Here is a 20,936-nt window from a genome sequence, read left to right on the forward strand (position 1 = left end):
TCAAAAGAGGGCACTCTGCATGTGCTTTGGGGCACTCTTTGCAAATTCAGAAGAGGACCCCTACGTGTGTTTTAGGGACACTTTCTCGCAAATCCTCCTCCTATGACCGAGCCCTGGGAAAACAGGCGTCATCACAGACCGTTCTGAAAATCGTACCGATGAACGCGGCTCCTTTCGGGATCCAGAAGCTGCAGCTGTGGGCTTTTTGGGAGCGTTGGGAACGAGGCAGGGGAAGAAGGTGATCGTGCAGGTGTGTGTCTGTGTGTGACGCCAGCACCCCTCCCTCTCGCAGCCTCCCCGCACCTCCTCCCAGCCCGAAAGCCGCGGGGAGTCCCGGCAACCCCCTAGCCTGGCCTCCTCCTCCTCCCGTCTCTTACCAGAGCCAAGCCTGGAACGGAAAGAGAGCGCCGCGAAAACAACCAGCTTGGCAGCGCGATCGCCGCTACTGCCTCTACCGGAGAGAGGGGCAATCCCTCGCGCCTGGTTCTGGGGGATTCACACCCACCCACCTCTCCCTTTATTTTATATTTTTGCACCCATCGGCAATCACGATCATAAAAGGTGGCGGGTGGAGAGCGCGCGCCAGCCTCCTTTCTCGCCGCCGCTCTGTGCGCAATTACGCGCCGGGCGCTCGCCAAACTGGGCAGGAGGAAGAGGAGGAGGAGGAGGAGAAAGAAGAGAAGGAGGAGCCGGTTGAGGCGCTGCTGCGATTTGCTGGCTTCCCATCTCTACAATGGACCACGCCCTACGGTGAGGTTGGGCAGGGCTGGGCGGAGAGTGAGAGAGAGAGGAGAGAGAAAACTCGCTCCCTGGCTGGCATCGGAGGCTGGAGCGCGCGAGGAGGGTCTGGGGGCTGCGCCGGGGCTCTCATGCGTCGGGCTGGGAAATAAACCCTGCGATGAGCTGCTCGCCCCTGCCCGGCTGGACCAGGTGTTGTTGCCGCTGCCAGCTTCCTCTCTCTTCCTCCTTCTCCTCCTCCTCCCATTCCTCCGGAGCATCCTCGCCGCTGATGCCTCCTCGGTGCCCGCGGAGCTGATGCCCATCTCCCCTGGGGAGGCGATGACCTGACGGAGGATGTGATTCCCTCGCCCTGCCTTTCCTTCCTTCTCCAGCTCTCCCCCCCTCTCTCCTCCCTTGCCCTGCCCTGCTGGGGAGGGGGGAGCCCTCCCCTCTCCCTCCCCCCCCAGAAAATCGGAGGGTGGGCGCAGACCATGGCCTTTGGCTCCCCGCGGCTGCTGTTCCTGCGCACCCCTTGCTCACCTCTGAGGACCAGGGCAGAAGAAGGAGGAGGAGGAGAGGAAGATGGGACTAAAATCCAGGAAGGCGGCGGCGGCGGCAGCAGCAGGAGCATCGCCGCCGCTACCACCTCCAGGGGCTGATGGTGGTGGCAGCGGCGGCCACGTCGGGGACGAGAAGAAAGTGGGGCTGGCCGCTGGGGACCTGGAGCAGGGCGCTCTGGCTCTGGGCACCGGGGCAGACAAAGATGGGACCCTCCTGCTGGAAGGGGCGGGCAAGGAAGACGGTGGCAAGAGGTCCGCGCAAGGGATTGGGCTGCTGGCCAAGACGCCGCTCAGCCGACCCGTCAAGAGGAACAACGTGAAATACAGGCGGATGCAAACTTTGATCTACGACGCCCTGGAGAGGCCGAGGGGCTGGGCGCTGCTCTATCACGCCTTCGTGTGAGTCGCTGCTGGCACCCCATGACACCTGGGCGCGCGGTTGATGGATTGCTTGCGCGATGGGCCAGGATAAAATGTTCGGGGGGTGGGTGGGTTGGATGGGACCAGGGGTGAGGAATCATGTCCATATGGGTTGGCATTCCTCAGTGGGATGGATATTAGGAGGGCGGGTGTCATTTGGTGACCGATGCCACGATGCCAACAACAACATGTTTCTGGTTGGGTTCTAGCAAGCTGCAGACCCAGATCCTGGAACGGAGAGCGTAGCTTTAGGGCCGTTTCCCACGTTATGTGGCAGCACACGCGGGTTTGCTGCAGCAAAGGGGTGTGCAGACAACCCAGCCGGGAGTTGCACTTGATCCCGGGCTCCCAGTAAGATGCACGTGTCTGCAAATCCACCTCGGTGGTGTTTTGCGTTTTGTGCTGAATGTAATGTGTGAATCAGCCTTTGGGAAGGCTCGTGGCACGCATGTAACGCTCAGAGATGCTTCTCATTCACGTGCCTCTTTTACCCAAAAGGACTCTTTGCAAGAAACCGTGGTGGTTTGTAAGGGCAGAAAAACACCCTGGTAAATAAATCTGGATTGGTGATGGCGGGTTGTGGGTTATCGGCATAGGAAAAAAAGCATATGAATTCTGGGTTGTTGGGGAAAACGCGTGATAAGAATTTGCTTTCTGAGGTGGACTGATCGCTATCAACAGCTAGGGTGCGTTTCGATAACGGAGTTAAATTGTGGCACTAGGTGATCGGCTGGGTTCTTTTCCTGCAAGATAAAACCTTCCACGATGTTGGATGATGGAAGCTCGTTGCAAAGATAGAAAGCATGGCTTTATTTTCTTCCTGTAAAAAAAAAAAAAGGGGGGGGGGACTCTGAGCCCTCGAGAGATGCAACGCCTGAAGATGTGAGGGCTGTGATAACGTAATGTTATCTTGGTCACATGGAAGAGAACATGTTTTCCTGAAAGTCGAAAGCGCTCAAGGTGTTGTGGGGAATTTGCCATAGAAACAGGAATGTTTGATGATCTGGCTGTGGTGCTTTATCATTCTAGTCTAGGCAACAGCCTCATGGAAACTTGTTGTCAACAAAAAGAATTGCAGGCGGTTGTTTGGGTCCCTGTGTGTGTTTCTCCGGGAGCAACACTTGTGCTCTTTTTTTGGGGGGGGGCGATATGATGTTCTCTGGGGAGTTTGTAAAAAGGCACGTAGATTGAAAACGCTGCTGCAAAGACGCTTCTCTAGATGAGTTGTGAAAAGGCTTATTCGTTTTTTTAAAAATGAGATGCCCCTGAAACGCACCTCTGCAATTAAATATGGAGATGAATAAGCTTTTTTCTGTTTTTAAGGAAAAGCAAGATCAGCGAGAAATTAAAACAACAAGGACACAACACTGCTTTAGCGGATCGGACCAAGACTCCACTTAATACTGGATTTTCTTTTCAGCGCTGGTCAGCTGCACCACATCCACAAACTGGGTGTGAAGGTGGTTACTGTCTGCACCTGCTGTTTGCAGGTATACTTCCCTTGGGCATGGAGGTTCTCTATTATGAATCGTGGCAAACTGATAACCCACCATACTTTTATTTAAATATCGAATTCATTGACAGTGATCAAGAAGGTTTCTGTGCATTACTAACAACTCGAACGTTTTGCAGTGTGGAGAACTTTGCAAGAAACAGACTTATACCAAGGGCATGGGTGAAATGGAAGGGTCACACACCAACTGTATTCCACAATATAAAAGCTGGAATATCCCCTAGCAGCCGAATGGCATCTTTAGTGACTGGGGCCACACCCACACCATGGATTTCCCAAAGAACTCTGGGAACTGTAGTTTGTTATGGGTGCTGGAAATCATAGCTCTGGGAGGAGGCGAACTACAGCTCCCAGGATTCTTGGGGAAGGATGTTCTTTGAATGTATGGCATGGCTTATCGTGCTGTGGGCTTTTGTGAAATAAATAAACCAAAAATGCGAAAAGGGCAAATGGAAAGATGACGACTATATCTCACTTTTAGGATGTGAAATATACTCAGAGTCGCAAAGTGATTTCATGCTCTTTATTCAGCTCATAGTGGTGAGGAGGAATGAATGAATGTCCCCTCAAAGTATCTGCTTTATATACATTATTTACACAATGGGCTGCACATGATTGGCTAATTCCGGAATTCTACTGTAAGCCAATCAGCTTGTGGATTCACTTCTATCTGGAGCATGATTGGGTAGTTCCTGCCAACCAATCATACTGCTGCATTGTTCTAGGACCAATCAGACTGCTGCATTCTGAATCCTATTGTTCTAGGACCAATCAGACTGCTGCCTTTTGGATCCTATTGTTCTAGGACCAATCAGACTGCTGCCTTTTGGATCCTATTCAACTCAGTACATAACAGTATGGGTACATTTAGTATGGCTTTCCTGCGTAAAACCAGTACAATGAATAGTCACGAAGAGTCGGACACGACTAAATGACTGAGCAACAACAATGGCTATGGAACAGTGCAGGGCCTGTGCAGAGAAACCACACGTATTTTTACAGATGTCAGGCCAGTGCAGTGGTTGCAGTGTTGGACTTAAAGCTGAGAAGGTGTGGGTTCGAATCCTGGGTGGGTAACCAAGAACCCTTGTCGATCTTAGACCAGTTGGTATCTCACAGTCAAGTCTGCCTCACAGGGGTGTTGTGAGGATACAAAGGGAAGGAGACTCACTCTTAGGTCCTTGGAGGCATGGTGAGATGGTGATGAAGATGATGATGATGATGATATTAACAGCCACACCATAAAAGCGGTTTATAGCTGTCATGTGGGACATCCCTGGGAGAAGAAACGGCTAAGAAGTAAAACCCTACACAAATCCGAAGTGAAGTCCTTAAGACAATTGGATGGCGCCTTGTATACATACAGTGGTACCTCGGGTTAAGAACTTAGTTCGTTCTGGAGGTCCGTTCTTAACCTGAAACTGTTCTTAACCTGAAGCACCACTTTAGCTAATGGGGTCTCCTGCTGTTCTCACCCTGAAGCAAAGTTCTTAACCCAAGGTACTATTTCTGGGTTAGCGGAGTCTGTAACCTGAAGCATATGTAACCCGAGGTACCACTGTACTTCCTTCCGGCAACTCCTGCAGCCAAGCTGGTGCTGAATGTCTTGGTCTGCTTTCCTTTGGACCCCCTCAGCAAGGGCGAGGGAGGGGTGGTCTTGCCCTCTGGGCACACCAGGACCTCCATATACCCTGCCCAGGCTTGTGCCCCAGAGTGGTCACTTCCGTGCTGCTAGCGCAGCAAAAACAATGCGGGAGGCAAGAGTTACAAGGTCTCAGCAGCCACAGCAGGTGCTGCGATTCTCCAGCTTTTGGCTTCACCCCCCAGAGGTGCACTCCGTTGTATCTTAAGACCGACAACAACAAGAAATACATAGCACTGTTTGTAGTGTGGGCGTTCCAATTGGTCTAGAGCAGTGGTGGGGAATGTGTGGCCCTGCAGATGCTACTCCCATCATTCCTGACTGTTGACTGTGAAGGTTGGAGCTGATGGGTCTCCACCAGCACCTGAAGGGCTGCAGGTTCTCTTACCCAACCTAGAAAATGTTGCAGAGGGGCATATAACAGTCCCATGAATGAAACTTAAGAGGGCTTCAGGGGTTGTGAGCAGGGGTGTAGGAAAGGGGGTGGGTGGGTGGGTCGCTCCAGGTGCCATCATGGAGGGGGGTTGACAAATTATCAAGGAACAATTACTGCCCTACTAAAGGTAAAGGTACCCCTGCCCGTACGGGCCAGTCTTGACAGACTCTAGGGTTGTGCGCCCATCTCACTCAAGAGGCCGGGGGCCAGCGCTGTCCGGAGACACTTCCGGGTCACGTGGCCAGCGTGACATCGCTGCTCTGGCGAGCCAGAGCCGCACACAGAAACGCCGTTTACCTTCCCGCTAGTAAGCAGTCCCTATTTATCTACTTGCACCCGGAGGTGCTTTCGAACTGCAGGCGACTGCCCTACTAGGGCGATTCATAATATTTTTTTTTTTAAAAAAATGCCTGCTCCAAAGGTCTTATCTTACCACACTAGGGATTATATAGCTATATAAGAAATTTCATGCATATCACTTAATAACTTGACCCTCCTCCATGAAAATAGCTGTTTACTTGGCCGTTTTCCTATGTCATGAAGGCTGAAATTTCAATTCAGTGGAGCAGGGTCAAGATATTAACTCATATGCCTGAATCTTCAGATACTACAGGTTCCACATAATATCTGCACTGCATTGTTTCCTGTGACAGCACCTGCACTTTGGAACTCCCCGCCTATTGCAACAAAGCATGTGCCTTTGCTAGACTCTTTTTGGGCACCAGCTAAAAGCATTCTTCTTTAGGCAAGCATACCTAGATGCTTAGGAAGTTGAAGTAATTTTAATCTTAATATTTTAGCTTTTGTATGTAGGATTGTTAATTTTTTTTATTTTACTGCTGTGGTGTTTTTTTGTGTTTTGGTAAACCACTTTGCAGGTTTTTTAAAAAATAAAATTTATTAAATAAATAAGCAATAAATATAAATAAAATAACACGAGCCAAAACACCACCTACCCTGTAGATTTAAGGATCTGTCCATAGTTGCCTACTTGTTATCAGAGGCCCAGAATCCACATTCCTTTGTGAGAAAAAAATGAAATAACGTAAAACCATTTTTGCAGGCAAAAAAATGAATTTAAAAAAATCAATGTGTGTGGGGGCGGCGGGGGGGTGGTTTGACCAGAAATTTTCCTCACCAGGTACCACCTGACCTTCCTATGTCTCTGGTTGTGAAGTGATGTGAGATTGCCTGGGGATCGTGCATACAGTACTCTTGAGGGGCAGCTTGGTCGGTAGAGAATGAGACTTAATCTCAGCGCTGTGGGTTTGAGCTCCACCTTGGGCTAAAGATTCCTGCACTTCAGGGGGAGGACTTTCCCAAACTTAGGTCTCCAGCTGTTTTTGGACTACAGCTCCCATCATCCCTAGCTAGCAGGACCAGTGTCAGGGATAATGGGAATTGTAGTGCAAAAACAACTGGAGACCCAAGTTTGGGAAAGCCTGGACCATGATCTTCATGGTCTCTTCCAACTCTACAATTCTGTGATTCTGCTCTAAGCTCTTGTGACAGAGACTGTATAAAACTGACCCCCCAAGGAAGACCAGAGACTAGAGGGTGGAGCAAGGCAGGTGGAAGGAGGCCTTGCCGGATGGAGTCTCTCCCCTCATTGATCCAAAGCAGGGCCTCCTCAGTGGTGTCTACCTGTTTGTGAAATGCCCTCCCTGTTGAGGTGTGTCAGCCTCCCTCATTATTAACATTTGGAAGGGATCTAAAAAACCCCCCCATTTCTCTTTTCCCTAGGCGTTTGGTGGCTGAAAGGGGCTGTTCCGGGTAATCTTGAAATTATTAGCCATGAGGATATGTGACTATTGTTAAATGTTCTTGTGTGTGTGTGTGTGTGTGTGTTTTGCAGTAGTTTTGTTCTTTGCCACCATTCATTTGGGATAAAAAAGTTATAAAAACTAATAGGGTGGTGCTTCGCATCTGCAGTTTTTGAGTGCTTACAGTCTACAGAAAGTTCGGCTGCCTGATTAATCAGCGTCTTTAGTTAGTCGATGAAAAGTTTTTAAAAATAGATTCATGCAACCGATGTGTAGCCTTGGAATAAAGAAACCGCTTGCAGTTCTGTCTTGCATGTAGGACCCACTATGCTATCCCTTTTCCCCAGGAATACTTAGTGTGTTATATTTTGCTAATACTTACTTCATACTCACCACGGCTAAAATTCTCTTGCCATTTGTCTATGTCTCAGCTTGAATATTTATTACTGGAGGCAATGATGCACTTCCTTATTTTGGCAACACTTCGTGGCTGGGGATACGCAAGTTTTATGTTTAATGGAATCTTTTAAAACCCATTTTACGTAAATGCTTTTTAATCTTTAACATGTTCTGTGAGCTGTATCTCAGAGTAAACCCACTGGAATTAATGGGCATGAGTTACTTCTGTTGATTTTAGCGGGTCTGCTCTCAGTAGGACTTAGTTTTACATAGATGATAGATGATAGATGATAGATATAGATAGATAGATAGATAGATAGATAGATAGATAGATAGATAGATAGATGATAGATAGATAGATGATAGATAGATAGTATTCCTTTTATGTTTTATATTGCACACTTGTGGACAGTAGTGCCAGATAGTGGAAAAGAATAATTTGAAATATTAAAAAAAAGTAGAAGAAAATGTTAAGAACTGCATTGCTGGATCAGTCCATCTAGCCACAGGACTGTATAATGTATGGAGTTCTAAGAGACCCCAATAAGTCATCTAGACCAGGTAAAGGTAAAAGGACCCGTGACCATTAAGTCCAGTCGTGGCTGACTCTGGGGTTGCGGCACTCATCTTGCTTTATTGGCCAAGGGAGCCAGCGTACAGCTTCCGGGTCATGTGGCCAGCATGACAAAGCCGCTTCTGGCGAACCAGAGCAGTGCACGGAAACGCCATTTACCTTTCCACTGGAGCAGTTCTTATTTATCTACTTGCACTTTGACGTGCTTTCGAACTGCTAGGTTGGCAGGAGGAGGGACCAAGCAATGGGAGCTCACCCCGTCACGGGGATTCGAACCGCCGACCTTCTGATCGGCAAGTCCAAGGCTCTGTGGTTTAACCCAAAGCACCACCTGTGTCCCTAGACCAACCCCATGCTTAATGCAGGATCCACAATGCAAGTTGCTCTGCTTAAATATCTCCAGCAGCAGAGCCCTAAATACCTCCAGCAGCAGAGCCCTGCCACTTTCTGAGGCTGTTTCTGTGCCTCTGTCCAACCGTTCTTCGGAGGGTTTGGCTAATGTTTAGCCAAGACCTCATTACTTGCAGTTTCCATCCATTGCTTCTCTAGCCTTACCCTTTGGAGCAACAGAGCCTTGGTGTTTCTAAGAGCCCAATGCCTACAAAGCAGGGCATGAAATCCACAGCCCTCCCCGTTAGACCTCAGACGATGCGAGAGACCCATGCCTGAAATCCCAGAGAGCTGGTGCTAGTCTGTGGAAACAGTACTGCACTAAATGGTCCAATGATCTGACTCTGGATAAAGCAGCTTCCTCCTATTCAGAGTTACCTTGCCTCTGAACATGGGTTGTCCTTCTTAACTAGCAGCTCTCAATGGAGAGCTGGTGTGGTTTGTTCAAGTCAAGTAACCTTTATTGGCATCCCATAAGAACATTCAGAATACATTCAGAATAGATAGGCCAGTGCGATCTCGTCGCCACCCCAATGGTACAGTCACCCGCCAAAGGGCAAAAGAGGTGAGTAATCTGCCTCATCTCTGTGGGTTTCCAGCAAGGGCAGGATCCTGTAGCATACTTCGGCGACAACAAATCAAATTGAGGAACTTAGCTACTGTCTTGGTGAGCTCCTGGTCTCTCCCCTGTAATAAGAAGTGCATAACCTCTGTCTCTGGTCTCCATGTTGGAATACATAAATGGTCTAGAAATTTTTGGCAGAGATCATCATACATTTTACATTTAAGGGCCATGTGAGCTAGAGTTTCCACCAGGTGGGCATCGCATGGGCAGATCCTATCTCCTTCTGCCAAACTCGCAAACCTACCTCAAAGGAGGTTAGAAGGATTAGAATTGAACCTAGCCAGCAAAAAATGCCCTTCTTTCTTGCGGGTTAAACAAAAATGGTAAATAATTAAGATTAAATTCCTGTGCCCAAGAGAGTCGAAAATAAAGAGGGGAACATGTTTTTTCCACAGCTGAGATTAGTTCCTGGCGATCTATGTCCCACAGCCTAGTTTTTAACGTGATCTTGACGACTGGGAAAGCCACAGCGCCCAGGAGATCCTCTGAAAGCCCGAGTTGCTGTATCCTTGTGCAAAACAGTTGTAGCCCTGGGGAAGGGAAGGAGTCAGACAGAACTTCACTAAGTAAAGTATCTTTGTCTGTGTGGCTTGTTGGCTAAGAGACTGAGCTGTGAGTCAGGGAGCTCCCAGTTCGAATCCTGCCCCTGCCACAAACTCACTATGTAGCTTTAGGCAAGGTTCTCGCCTTCTGTCCCAGTCTCTCCATCTGCACTATGTGAAGGAGCAGTAAGACTGACTTGCCTTATAGGCTTGTTCTGATATCATCGATTCATTGAGTTTGAAGGGACCCCTTAGTATCATCTAGTCCACCCCCTGCAATGCAGGAATATACGGCTGTCCCATATGGGGATTGAACCTGCAACCTTGGCATTATCAGTACCACGCTCTAACCAACTGAGCTATCCAGGCTGTAGGGATCATGTGAAACTCTTTGAACGCTTAAAAGCACTGTGCAAACATTGCAGATTATTAATTGCCATCAGCAGGTTGGCCCCTGGGTGCCTATCGCCAAATCTTGCGACCATGAATCCCAAACATTGCGGTGCATGCAGGAAGACTTTTCTGTCTTGCACTCCAAAAAAGGTGGGGAGGGAGAGAGACAGATGTGGAAGAGCGATAGCTCAGCAGATGAGCATCTGATCTGCACGCAGAAGGTTTCGGGCTCAAGTAGGGCTGGGAACATCCCTTATCTGAAACCCTGGCAAGCTAGTTGGACTAGTGGATCTGACTTGCTATAAGGCAGCTTCCTAAGTTTCTAGGAAAGCCAGCAGATTTGGGACCTGCTCTTCATCACCTTAATATCCCTTACTTTCCTGGAAACCTCAGAGCAGCGTATATGCAACTCCAGTGGTCTCCGCAAAGGAGCTTTTGCTGTGCCCCAAGCATGTGACTGAGCCCTTTCCATTCTGCTGAGATACTACGACTTGCTCTGAAAACCTTTTAATGACATGCCGGGGTCAATGTATTATTAATGGTAGCAGCTCTGTAGAAATAAGGGTTCTGATGTTGCTCTCCTGCAATTTTTTCTTCTGCTTTATACAGTTTAGGCTATGGAAGGTGGCGGGGAAACATAAAAAGCATCTTGCTCAAAACAGTAAGAGATTTCAAATTTTTTGCCCAATTATATTTTATTAAGTTTCAACATTTCAAATATGTACAGTCAAAACACATTTTCACCCTCTGCCTCTTATTTTTGTAGACTTCTCACCCTCTTTCTCATGGAATTGTTGTTTCTTCCCCTTCTGCCACAGCCTATCTATCAAATCACAACCACAATATTATAATCCAATTGCTTCTTTTGTTCATAGCTCAGATTCTGCTCCCAAGTTCATCATACTGTAATATTCCTTTAAATAGTCCGAAAAGGGTATCCATTCTTCTACAAAACACTCATTGTTAGATTCGCTTAATTTTGCTGTTAATTTTTGACAGTTTCGCATAGTCCATTACCTTATTTATCTGTTCTTCTTTGGTGGGAACTTTTTGCTTCCATTTCCACAATGGTTGGAGATTTCAAATGGCCTGTATGCAACCAGACAATAACTGAGTACAGTGGTACCTCGGGTTAAGAACTTAATTCGTTCTGGAGGTCCGTTCTTAAGCTGAAACTGTTCTTAACCTGAAGCACCACTTTAGCTAATGGGGCCTCCCGCTGCTGTCGTGCCGCCGGAGCCCGATTTCTGTTCTCATCCTGAAGCAAAGTTCTTAACCTGAAGCACTATTTCTGGGTTAGCGGAGTCTGTAACCTGAAGGGCATGTAACCTGAAGCGTATGTAACCCGAGGTACCACTGTATAAGAATCCAGTATAAAACAAATCCAAACACCAAGGGAAATATTTCTAAGCGACATTTTGCTTTCCCCAGTCGGCAACCTGGCATCCAGAGATCTCCAGGTGGTTGCAAATGGACCCAAGTCAGACGCAAATTGCGCCTGACTCCTGGCTAATTTCTAACACTGGTCCTGAGCAGGGATGTCTCTGCCCACAAGCCATTCCTGTGCACAGGTGGGTGCGATAGTTATTGGTACAGGGTTATTGGCAGCTTCCTGCTCTCCCCATCTGAAATGATGTTCATATTCCACGGTGCTTTTGGAGGCATGGCTCCTTTTCGCTCTTCTGTTTTACACTCGGAGATAACACATCACTTTGGCATCTTGTCATAACAAGCCAGCGGTGGGTTAACCAGGGGTGTGTTGCAACTGGCTGTTTCGCTTGATCTGGCCTCAAAAAGGAGGAAAGCGGGATCTCTGCTGCTTGAGGTCGAAAGGATCAGGCACTCGGATGGGAGAAGGAAAAGGAACCGGCCTGTAGAAGCCAAAGCGGAATGAATAAAAATAAGAGCCGGTTTTGAACGGCAAAGGTGACTCATCCATGCAACAGACAATTAAGAGACGTGGTTGTTTCTCCATTTCTCGTCTTCCCAGCCAGCCCTGACGCCTTTGGAAAAGGCAAATGTATCTCTATCTTTTCTGCAGTCCCGTTGCACAAGTGCAGAACGTGACACGAGATTTGCCGCCCCGAAAAAAATCTGTTTCCAGGTTAAAACAAAAAATTTTTTTCCTTCCACCTTAAAGACCAACTAAGTTAGTTCTTGGTATGAGCTTTCGTGTGCATGCACACTTCTTCAGATACTTCAGATACTTCAGATACTTCTTCAGATATTTCGTGCATGCACACGAAAGCTCATACCAAGAACTAACTTAGTTGGTCTTTAAGGTGCTACTGGAAGGAAAAAATTTTTTTGTTTTGACTATGGCAGACCAACACGGCTACCTATCTGTAACTGTTTCCAGGTTGTTGTTGTTGTTTTGAAAATGGCAAGTTCCTAGCCGTCAAAGTCTCTGAAGATGAGTTTGAAAGCATACGGAAACTGCCTAGTGAAATCTGAGAGATCCTGCTGAGGTCGGTTCCCTGTGGGCTTCTGTGCTAACCTGGGTTGAAGATGTGCCTTGCTGCAGCCCTGGTGGAACTCTGCCCATGCTTCCAGCCTGGTCGTCGCTTTGCCTTGCGCATTGTTGCTGCATTAGCAAAGGCCCTTTCTGCTTGGTTTATTTAGTTTGGTTTTAATTATTGATGCTAATACTTCATGTTGCGCTAATAAATATTCGGCAGTGTGCTGTGTAAGAGTAATGAAGCCTCAGCAATTTGGGATCTCAACCACAAACTTTCTGCTATTAAATCTTTGCTGCAAGTTGGAGCAATAGCCAGAGTATCCCCCTTCTCTCTCTGTGTGGTTGTTTATGTGTGAGAGAGAAATCATGCATTATCTGCAAGGATAACACAATCTAGGACCCCAGTGTGTGCTTGTGTGTAAACCGTGTGGGTTCCTGAGGCCTTGCTGTTTTCTGCAGGAAAAATATTTACCTGATGGCCAACATTTTGCAAATAATAATAATAATAATAATAAAATTTATTTATACCCTGCCCTCCCTGGCCAGAGCCGGGCTCAGGGCGGCTAACAACAGTAAAATTACAGTAAAATCATAATAGGAAAAAAACACCCAATTTAAAATACAGGTTAAAATGCAATTTAAAATGCAGCCTCATTTTAAAAGTAGCCCATAGATCAAAACCATAAGGGGAGGGAAACATAAGGGTCAGACTGAGTCCAAACCAAAGGCCAGGTGGAACAGCTCTGTCCTGCAGGCCCTGCGGAAAGATGTCAAGTCCTGCAGGGCCCTAGTCTCTTGTGATGGAGCGTTCCACCAAGTCAGGGCCAGTACTGCAAAGGCCCTGGCCCTAGTTGAGACCAATCTAACCACCTTGTGACCTGGGACCTTGAAAATGTTGTCATTTGTGGACCTTAAGGTCCTCCGCGAGGCATACCAGGAGAGGCGGTCCCGTAGGTACGTGGGTCCCAGGGGGAAACCTTGCAAAACTCCTGTTCTCATATCAAAGGCTGCCCTACCTTATTATCTTCGAGTAATTTGGGCGAGGGTTGTAGGTCAGTGCTGGAGCTTTGGAGGCAGAAAATCCCAGGTTCAATACTTGGTATCTTCAAGAAGGACTGGGAATGTCTGCTGTGTGAAATTTTAGAGAGCTGCTGCCTGTCTGTGTAGACAATATGAAGCTAAATGGGTCCATGGCCTGACTCTGGGCTCATCCACATTTCTGCTTCTCCTGGGCCTGGAATGCCTGGATCCAAGAGATTTTCTGCTTGTCCCATGTTTCTAGGCGTAGGTCTGAGCAGGTCTGCCTTTGTCCTGCCATTTGCCACTGGAAAGCCCCCTCTTTAGCACTCCATCGGAACAAACAGTGATCCGTGGAAAAGTCAATTGCTGTTTGTCCCGATTCAGTGCCAAACCATGCGTTTTCCTGGGGAAATCAGCAGGGTAAATGGAGTGGTGGCTAAGTCCAGAGTGCATGGCAGGTTTTTTGTTTTCCTGCTACCGTGTCTGTTGTATGCCACATTAATTTACCTTGCAACTGCCTGTCTTCTGGTTGATTTAAAAGCCAGGAGGGATTGTTTCCTCTTGCTTAAAAATACACTTGGAAAAAATAAAGTGTTTACTAGTGCACTATAAAGTGTTTACTAGTGTACTATTGCAGTTTGGAGGGACGCGGGTGGTGCTGTGGGTTAAACCACAGAGCCTAGGACTTGCCAATCAGAAGGTCGGCAGTTCGAATCCCCGCAACGGGGTGAGCTTCCATTGTTCGGTCCCTGCTCCTGCCAACCTAGCAGTTCGAAAGCACGTCAAAGTGCAAGTAGATAAATAGGTACTGCTCCGGCGGGAAGGTAAACGGTGTTTCCGTGCGCTGGTCTGGTTCGCCAGAAGCGGCTTAGTCATGCTGGCCACATGACCTGGAAGCTGTATGCCGGCTCCTTCGGCGAATAAAGCAAGATGAGTGCCGCAACCCCAGAGCTGTCCACGACTGGACTTAATGGTCAGGGGTCCCTTTACCTTTATTGCAGCTTGGCGTGACCTTCGGCATCTGCAGTGTGCAGCATGTCAAGCTGCGCACTGCACATCGCCTTAATTTTAACTTAAAATGCACATGCCCATATCTTCCTTGGAGTCTTTTTAAAAAAATCATTTTTTTTGATTTTCCAATAAAAAATCCAATTAATATATCCAATCATAATACTCCAATTAAAATAAAAAGACCAAATTATAATTATTAATTTTTGGGAGCTCCCCACAGTCTGGATCTCTGAAGCATATCTGCCCATCTCAGTTCTGCCGCTTCTTCTTGTTTCCGTATTTTCCACATCTCGATTTTGACGCTTTATAATTCTCTGTCCCCGAGTCCAGGAGTCTCAATCATGTCAAACATCATATTTTCATCCATCGAATACAGATTTATTAGTATATATTCCCTTCCTTGGAGTCTGACCTTCCGGACCCTGGGGAAGGATCTGCTCCCTGAAGAATGACTCAGCCAGGGTTAACTCTCCAACCCTGGCTCAGTTGAAAATAAGCCGGCAGAACTTGCTGTGGCGTTTGCCCTCCTAGGTGTGTGACATCATACTGGGTTCATAAGGAAAGGGTTAACTAATTGTAAAATGACTAACCAATGGGAACCCAAGACGCGGAAGTATTCTTCCCCCACTCATGGTCTTCTATGTGCCGCTTTTATAGACCTGAAGGCGGCTTTTGACAGTATCTCTAGAGAGCTGCTATGGGAAAAATTGGCAAAGTGGGGCATAGATAAAAGGCTGTTGTGGCTTATGATCAAATTACATGAAGGGATGGCCGCTAGGGTGAGGTTAACACCTGAGGGTGATCTCACAAACTCTGTACCAATAAATAAGGGGGTACGACAAGGGTGCATCCTTGCCCCCTATCTCTTTAACCTCTATATTAGTGACATGAGAACTCCCCTAGTTGAGGCCCAAACCACCATTCACGCACCCAGGCTTGCAGACTATCGCTGCCCCTTACTATTGTACGCTGACGATGCGGTGATCCTCTCATATTCAAGAATCGGTTTGAGGAGGGCCTTTAAGATCTTCGCGTTATATTGCCAAACAAATTTACTTACTATTAACCATTCCAAATCTAAAGTCCTAATTTTTTCCAGGAGTCATAAATTGTATAGGTGGGAACTCGAGGGGAAGCCAATTGAACAAGTCTACAAATTTCAATATCTAGGAATTTACTTCCAGCATAATATGGGATGGAAAGCGCATATCACATACTTACAAAATAAGGGCAAAGCCCTTATCTACGCTCTATTACGCTTTTTCTTTACAGAGGGGGCTATGCATGTTCCATCTGCCTTAAAAGTTTATAGTGCAAAAGTGGTTGCAACTATGGCCTATGCGGTCCCTTTATGGGGCGCTTTTGTAAACCTCATGCCTCTGGTGACATTGCAAAATCTTTTTTTCAGACGCCTTTTGAAACTACACTCCTGTGTAAGCAACTCGGCTATTCGCTTAGAACTTAAGACCCCCTCCTTAGAGATCCTGATGTGGAGACATGCCTTTAATTACTGGCTGTCCCTTTGGCATAAATTGCCCAATTACCATCTTATTCAGTGCCTTTGGAGAGATGAATTTACCAGCCCATGGGCAACAAAAATCCATTCCAAACTGTTGTCTTATGGAATCTCGCCTTCCAATATACTAAATTTAGATCTAATTACAGCAAAAAAGGTCATCAAACAAAGATTGGAGGAGGTTGATTTGCAACAAAATCTTACTACAGGTGGAGGTACATGTTCCCCAATAAATCAGGGCATTACATTTATGTCCCAGATACCTCGATATCTGTCTACCTTATCGGTTGCGTCGCATAGATTCGCTTTTGTTAGAGCCAGATTTAATGTGTTCCCCTCAAATGTGTTGAGCAATAGATTTTCTAACGGTAAAACCTCTGTTTTATGCGCATGTGACAACAAATCAATAGAATCCCTTTATCATATCTTGTTTAATTGTCCTTTATATATTGTTCCCCGATCAAGGATTCTGAGTTCAATCATTTTGGAAACTGTTGCTAAACCACCTGAATTACATCTAGCCTATCTTCTCCAGGACATTGACTCTTATAGAACATTACAGGTTGCCAGATTCCTGAATTCAGTTCTTTCATATAAAAGACTTCATGGAATGCTGCATGACTATTAAAAATCTAGTAAACTCTATCCACCATCTTTATATTCAAGGCCACAATATGGTACATCTAGAGATTGTATGTAACGTGAAGGAGATTATGCGTTGAAATATTTTAGTTGATATTTTAGAATGTAAAATGCTATTTTATTTATTGATTGGTTTTACCTTGTGGGCTTATAGCCGAATAAAGTATTATCTATCTATCTATCTATCTATCTATCTATCTATCTATCTATCTAGGAACCCAAGGGGAGGAGTTAGAGTTAGGGTGGTTGAGAAGACAGTCTGGAGTTAGAAGAGACAGAGAGGATAAGTCTGTGAGTTGGGCTAGTCTGATGTGAGAGAGCAAGAGAATCTGTTCAGAGGGTCAGTCAAACAGTTGATATAATCAGTCAGAAGGTATTAGGAAGGTATAGGCCGGTAAAGAAACTAAAGTTAAGAAACTGACAGGAATATTATCTGAGAAACCATAAACTTGTTAATGCTTATAAAATAAACTTGTTTATTTGGTTCACTTTTAACAATTGTCTGGACTCAGTGTTTTACCTGAGAGTAACGGGTTGGTGGCAGCGGGGAAGTGAGCGCAGTGGTGGCACAGGGATCAATAGACTGTTAAACGTCCGGGGACCCCGAGTGAGCGCCACAGAGGCTTTCATAGCTCCCTCTCCGTTTCTTCTCTTCCAGGCTGAACATACTCAGCTCCCTCAATTGTTCCTCGTAAGGCTTGGTTTCCAGACCCTTGATCACCTTGGTCCTGAATCATTGATGGGAAGACATGTACACACCCATCACACAAATCAGGATGAATGCTGATTGTCATATATAACAAATCAGAATAGATGCTTAGTAAAAACCAGACCTCTGTGTGAGAAAGCAAATCAGGACAAATGCTCAACAAAAGGTCATCTGGAGGGAGCAATGTTGAAAGGAAGCGATTTCCATTCTGACCTCCATTAATCACAACCTGCATTGTTTCTTGGTTTCCACCTTATACTAAGTCCACTAATTAAAATAAGTTACGTAATTTACATAACTTGCGTTCATTTCAATGTAAAACAAATGTCAAAACAGTGCAAAACAGCCTGTCGTTAAGCGAGCACAGTGGTGGCACAGGGATCAATACACTGTTAAACGTCCGAGGACCCTGTGTGATCGCCATACTTGCCTATCCTTTCTCAGCCAGGGTACAATTGTTTGAGCTGAGGCTGGTGTAAGTCCCCCAAAAGGGACATTCTAAGGGTGGGACTGTGTGATTTATTTATTTTTTGTAAGCTGCCCTGACCCCCCCTTTTTTTAAATGGAAAAGCTGGGCTATAAATATTTTAAATTGATAAATTAATAACTAGAAATGTGGCGATAGGGCGTCAAATTATGGCCTAGCAACTCCTGATGACATTGTTAGAGAAAGTTGGATTAGGAAAATTCACAGGCAATAAGTCTCTCATTGTGGCGTTGCTCTGATATTGATGAAATGAAGTATTCAGTGCTGAGTAAAAGGAAGGTCTTTTTCCACCACTGTGATTCCTTTCTTACAGGCATCTGACTTCACCCCCTTTGGAACAGAGGGCTGGGTTTATGGGGACCTTTAGATATGACCCCAGAAAGGCAATTCGTACATTTTTATTATTATTGCCATTGTACTTTGATACTGCACATTTTTAACAAAGCCACGGGCATAGCTTGCCTCAAAATTGCTTCTGGCGTGGAAGAAAATTAAAAGGGAGAACCTCAACTATTAATAACTTTGAAAAGAAAATGGGCGAAGAACCATTAAATATGTGTCACCTCCAATTTCATTTTGGAGCTATCTGTGCGAGACTGATCGGCTCGTGCCTGGGAAAAAGATAAGACGCCCAAGAACTTTGGAATAAGACTGTAAAGCACTGACTTCAGGGATCAGCTGAGCTTAAAAGAAGAAGAAGAAGAAGAAGAAGAGTTTTGCCTATAAAGCAACATATTAAATTTAATTCAGCCTCTTCTGCTCCCCAAACCATTAATGGCTACAATCCTATTCCTACTTATACCTGGGGCTAAGCTTCATTTAAGTCAGCGGGACTTAACTTTTGAGTGTTAATGAATATTATAAGATTGCACAGTTAGACTCCTGTGCATGCATGCTCAAAAGTAAGCTCTATTTTGCCCCAATGACTTACTCCCATGTAAGGCTGCAATCCTTATATTATGATCCTCTTCAGTTCAGAAGCATTAGCAAAGTCACTTAACTAATGCAGCTGGAGCCCAGAGAGAAAAATCTTGATAACACTTAACTGAGGAGACTGAACCAAGCAGTGTATACTTTGAAGAGAAATAAGCAGGGAGATTTGGTCTTTTCTTTGTGGGCCTTGTACATCACACAGAGACATTCAACCAAATATACAGAAGAAAACTCCCTCAGAACTGAACAGCCAATCAGAGATGTGCTACCTCAGTGGAGCTCATGCTGCTCTGCCTGGTTGCTAAGCAACATTTCCACACACACCCCTTGGCTAGACTTTAAAACCGTTAACCCTTACATTACAAAGGGAATGGCACTCTTTGAGTGTGGCTCCAAACAGCTGTGAATTAGTAATATAGGAATCTGCTGTGTAACTTCAGTCCATTTTTGTCTGCACTGACGAGAAGCATCATTCCCGGCCCTACCAGGCGATGCTGAGGGCTAAATTTGGGGACTTTTTTTGCATGCAGAGCAGGTGCTCTCTTGAACCTACAGCCCTTTCCCCTAGCTGCTATCCACCTTGCAGTTTTATCACCTAGCCTGCCTTTAGCCACTTCGCTGAAATATCACAGGGGATTTTGTTAAAAGCTTTGCTGAAATCAAAATAAATTCCACCCGCAGCATTCTTACAATCCACAAAGTGAGTAACCTGATCAAAGAAAGAGATAAGACTAGTCTGGCAGGATTTATTCTTGCCAAATCTGTGCTGACTTCTACTTTATCACAGTTTTGCTATCAATATGTTTGCAGACTGACTGCTTGGTCTGGAAGTCAGACTGATTGGGCTGGCGTGTTTTAAATCTCTCTCCTCCCCTTCCCCTTTTGACTTATTCTTTACTATTGGGGTAGGAGTTGGCAACCCTGTCTTTGTCCCCTCCCCATAGGGACACAGATGTATGACATCGGCAAGGAGTCGCCTTAATAAAACCTAGGACAATATCTCAGTCAGTAGAGCATGAGACTCTTTAATAATAATAATAATAATAATAATAATAATAATAATAGTTGTTATTGTTTAGTCGTTTAGTCGTGTCCGACTCTTCGTGACCCCATGGACCAGAGCACGCCAGGCACTTCTGTCTTCCAATGCCTCCCGCAGTTTGGTCAAACTCATGCTGGTAGCTTTGAGAACACTGTCCAACCATCTCGTCCTCTGTCGTCCCCTTCTCCTTGTGCCCTCCATCTTTCCCAACATCAGGGTCTTTTCCAGGGAGTCTTCTCTTCTCATGAGTTGGCCAAAGTATTGGAGCCTCAGCTTCACGATCTGTCCTTCCAGTGAGCACTCAGGGCTGATTTCCTTCAGAATGGAGAGGTTTGATCTTCTTGCAGTCCATGGGACTCTCAAGAGCCTCCTCCAGCACCAGAATTCAAAAGCATCAATTCTTCAGCAATCAGCCTTCTTTATGGTCCAGTTCTCACTTCCATACATCACTACTGGGAAAACCATAGCTTTAACTATACAGACCTTTGTTGGCAAGGTGATGTCTCTGCTTTTTAAGATGCTGTCTAGGTTTGTCATTGCTTTTCTCCCAAAATAATAATAATAATAAAAATTTATTTATTTATTTTGCTACCCACTCTTTCACCTAGTGGGATACATGGCAATTTTAAAACAACCCCTAAATCAGATCGCAAGCATGCTTTCCCCACACTTCTTAACCAGTAAAGCAGGAACTCACAACAGAATGAGTGTTTTTTTTCAAGTGGTGCTGAAAGCTTGTCAAAGTCAGATTTTGCTCAGAGGGGAGGGAGTTCCATAGGCGGGGAGCCACCACCAAGAAGGCTCCCCCTGCAGTTCATTGCACCACCACTAGGAGGCCCTTTCCCCATAGCACATGGGCAAATCTGTAACGTTTGAGCCATTCCTTCAAGCAATCTTCTGATAGAGGCATCCGGAATAAATGCAGCGCTGCATTCTTCCAGAACTCCGGGATGTAATAGAACACCTTTGCTTATTAAATCCCCAGTTCCCTCTTTCGCTGTCATATTGCATTATGAACTGCTGCAGTTTTTGCTGAATAATGATATTTGCTTTTTTTTTTGTGGTGCTGTCTCCCCCTGCTTAGTGCTGCTGTTTTCAAGGTTATCCTTTCTCAAACGGTACAGCGTGGGGACATTTTGCA

General features: G+C 45.9%; 1 protein-coding gene across 3 annotated transcripts in view; it reads left to right on the forward strand.

Annotated features, from left to right (window-relative positions):
- Window positions 1-622: 622 nt before the first annotated feature.
- The window catches only part of KCNQ3 (potassium voltage-gated channel subfamily Q member 3), a 152,239-nt gene continuing 131,925 nt past the window's right edge, over window positions 623-20,936 (forward strand). Inside the window, exon 1 of one of the 3 annotated variants that reach the window (XM_053395276.1) lies at window positions 623-1,679. In XM_053395276.1, the coding sequence (XP_053251251.1) occupies window positions 1,303-1,679 (377 nt within the window). In that variant the 5' untranslated portion in view covers window positions 623-1,302. The remainder of the gene's footprint in view (window positions 1,680-20,936) is intronic. The other 2 variants (XM_053395279.1, XM_053395278.1) reach the window with 2 other exon arrangements.

This window comes from Podarcis raffonei, chromosome 7, assembly GCF_027172205.1.
Source record: "Podarcis raffonei isolate rPodRaf1 chromosome 7, rPodRaf1.pri, whole genome shotgun sequence".
Classification (NCBI taxonomy): Eukaryota; Metazoa; Chordata; class Lepidosauria; order Squamata; family Lacertidae; genus Podarcis; species Podarcis raffonei.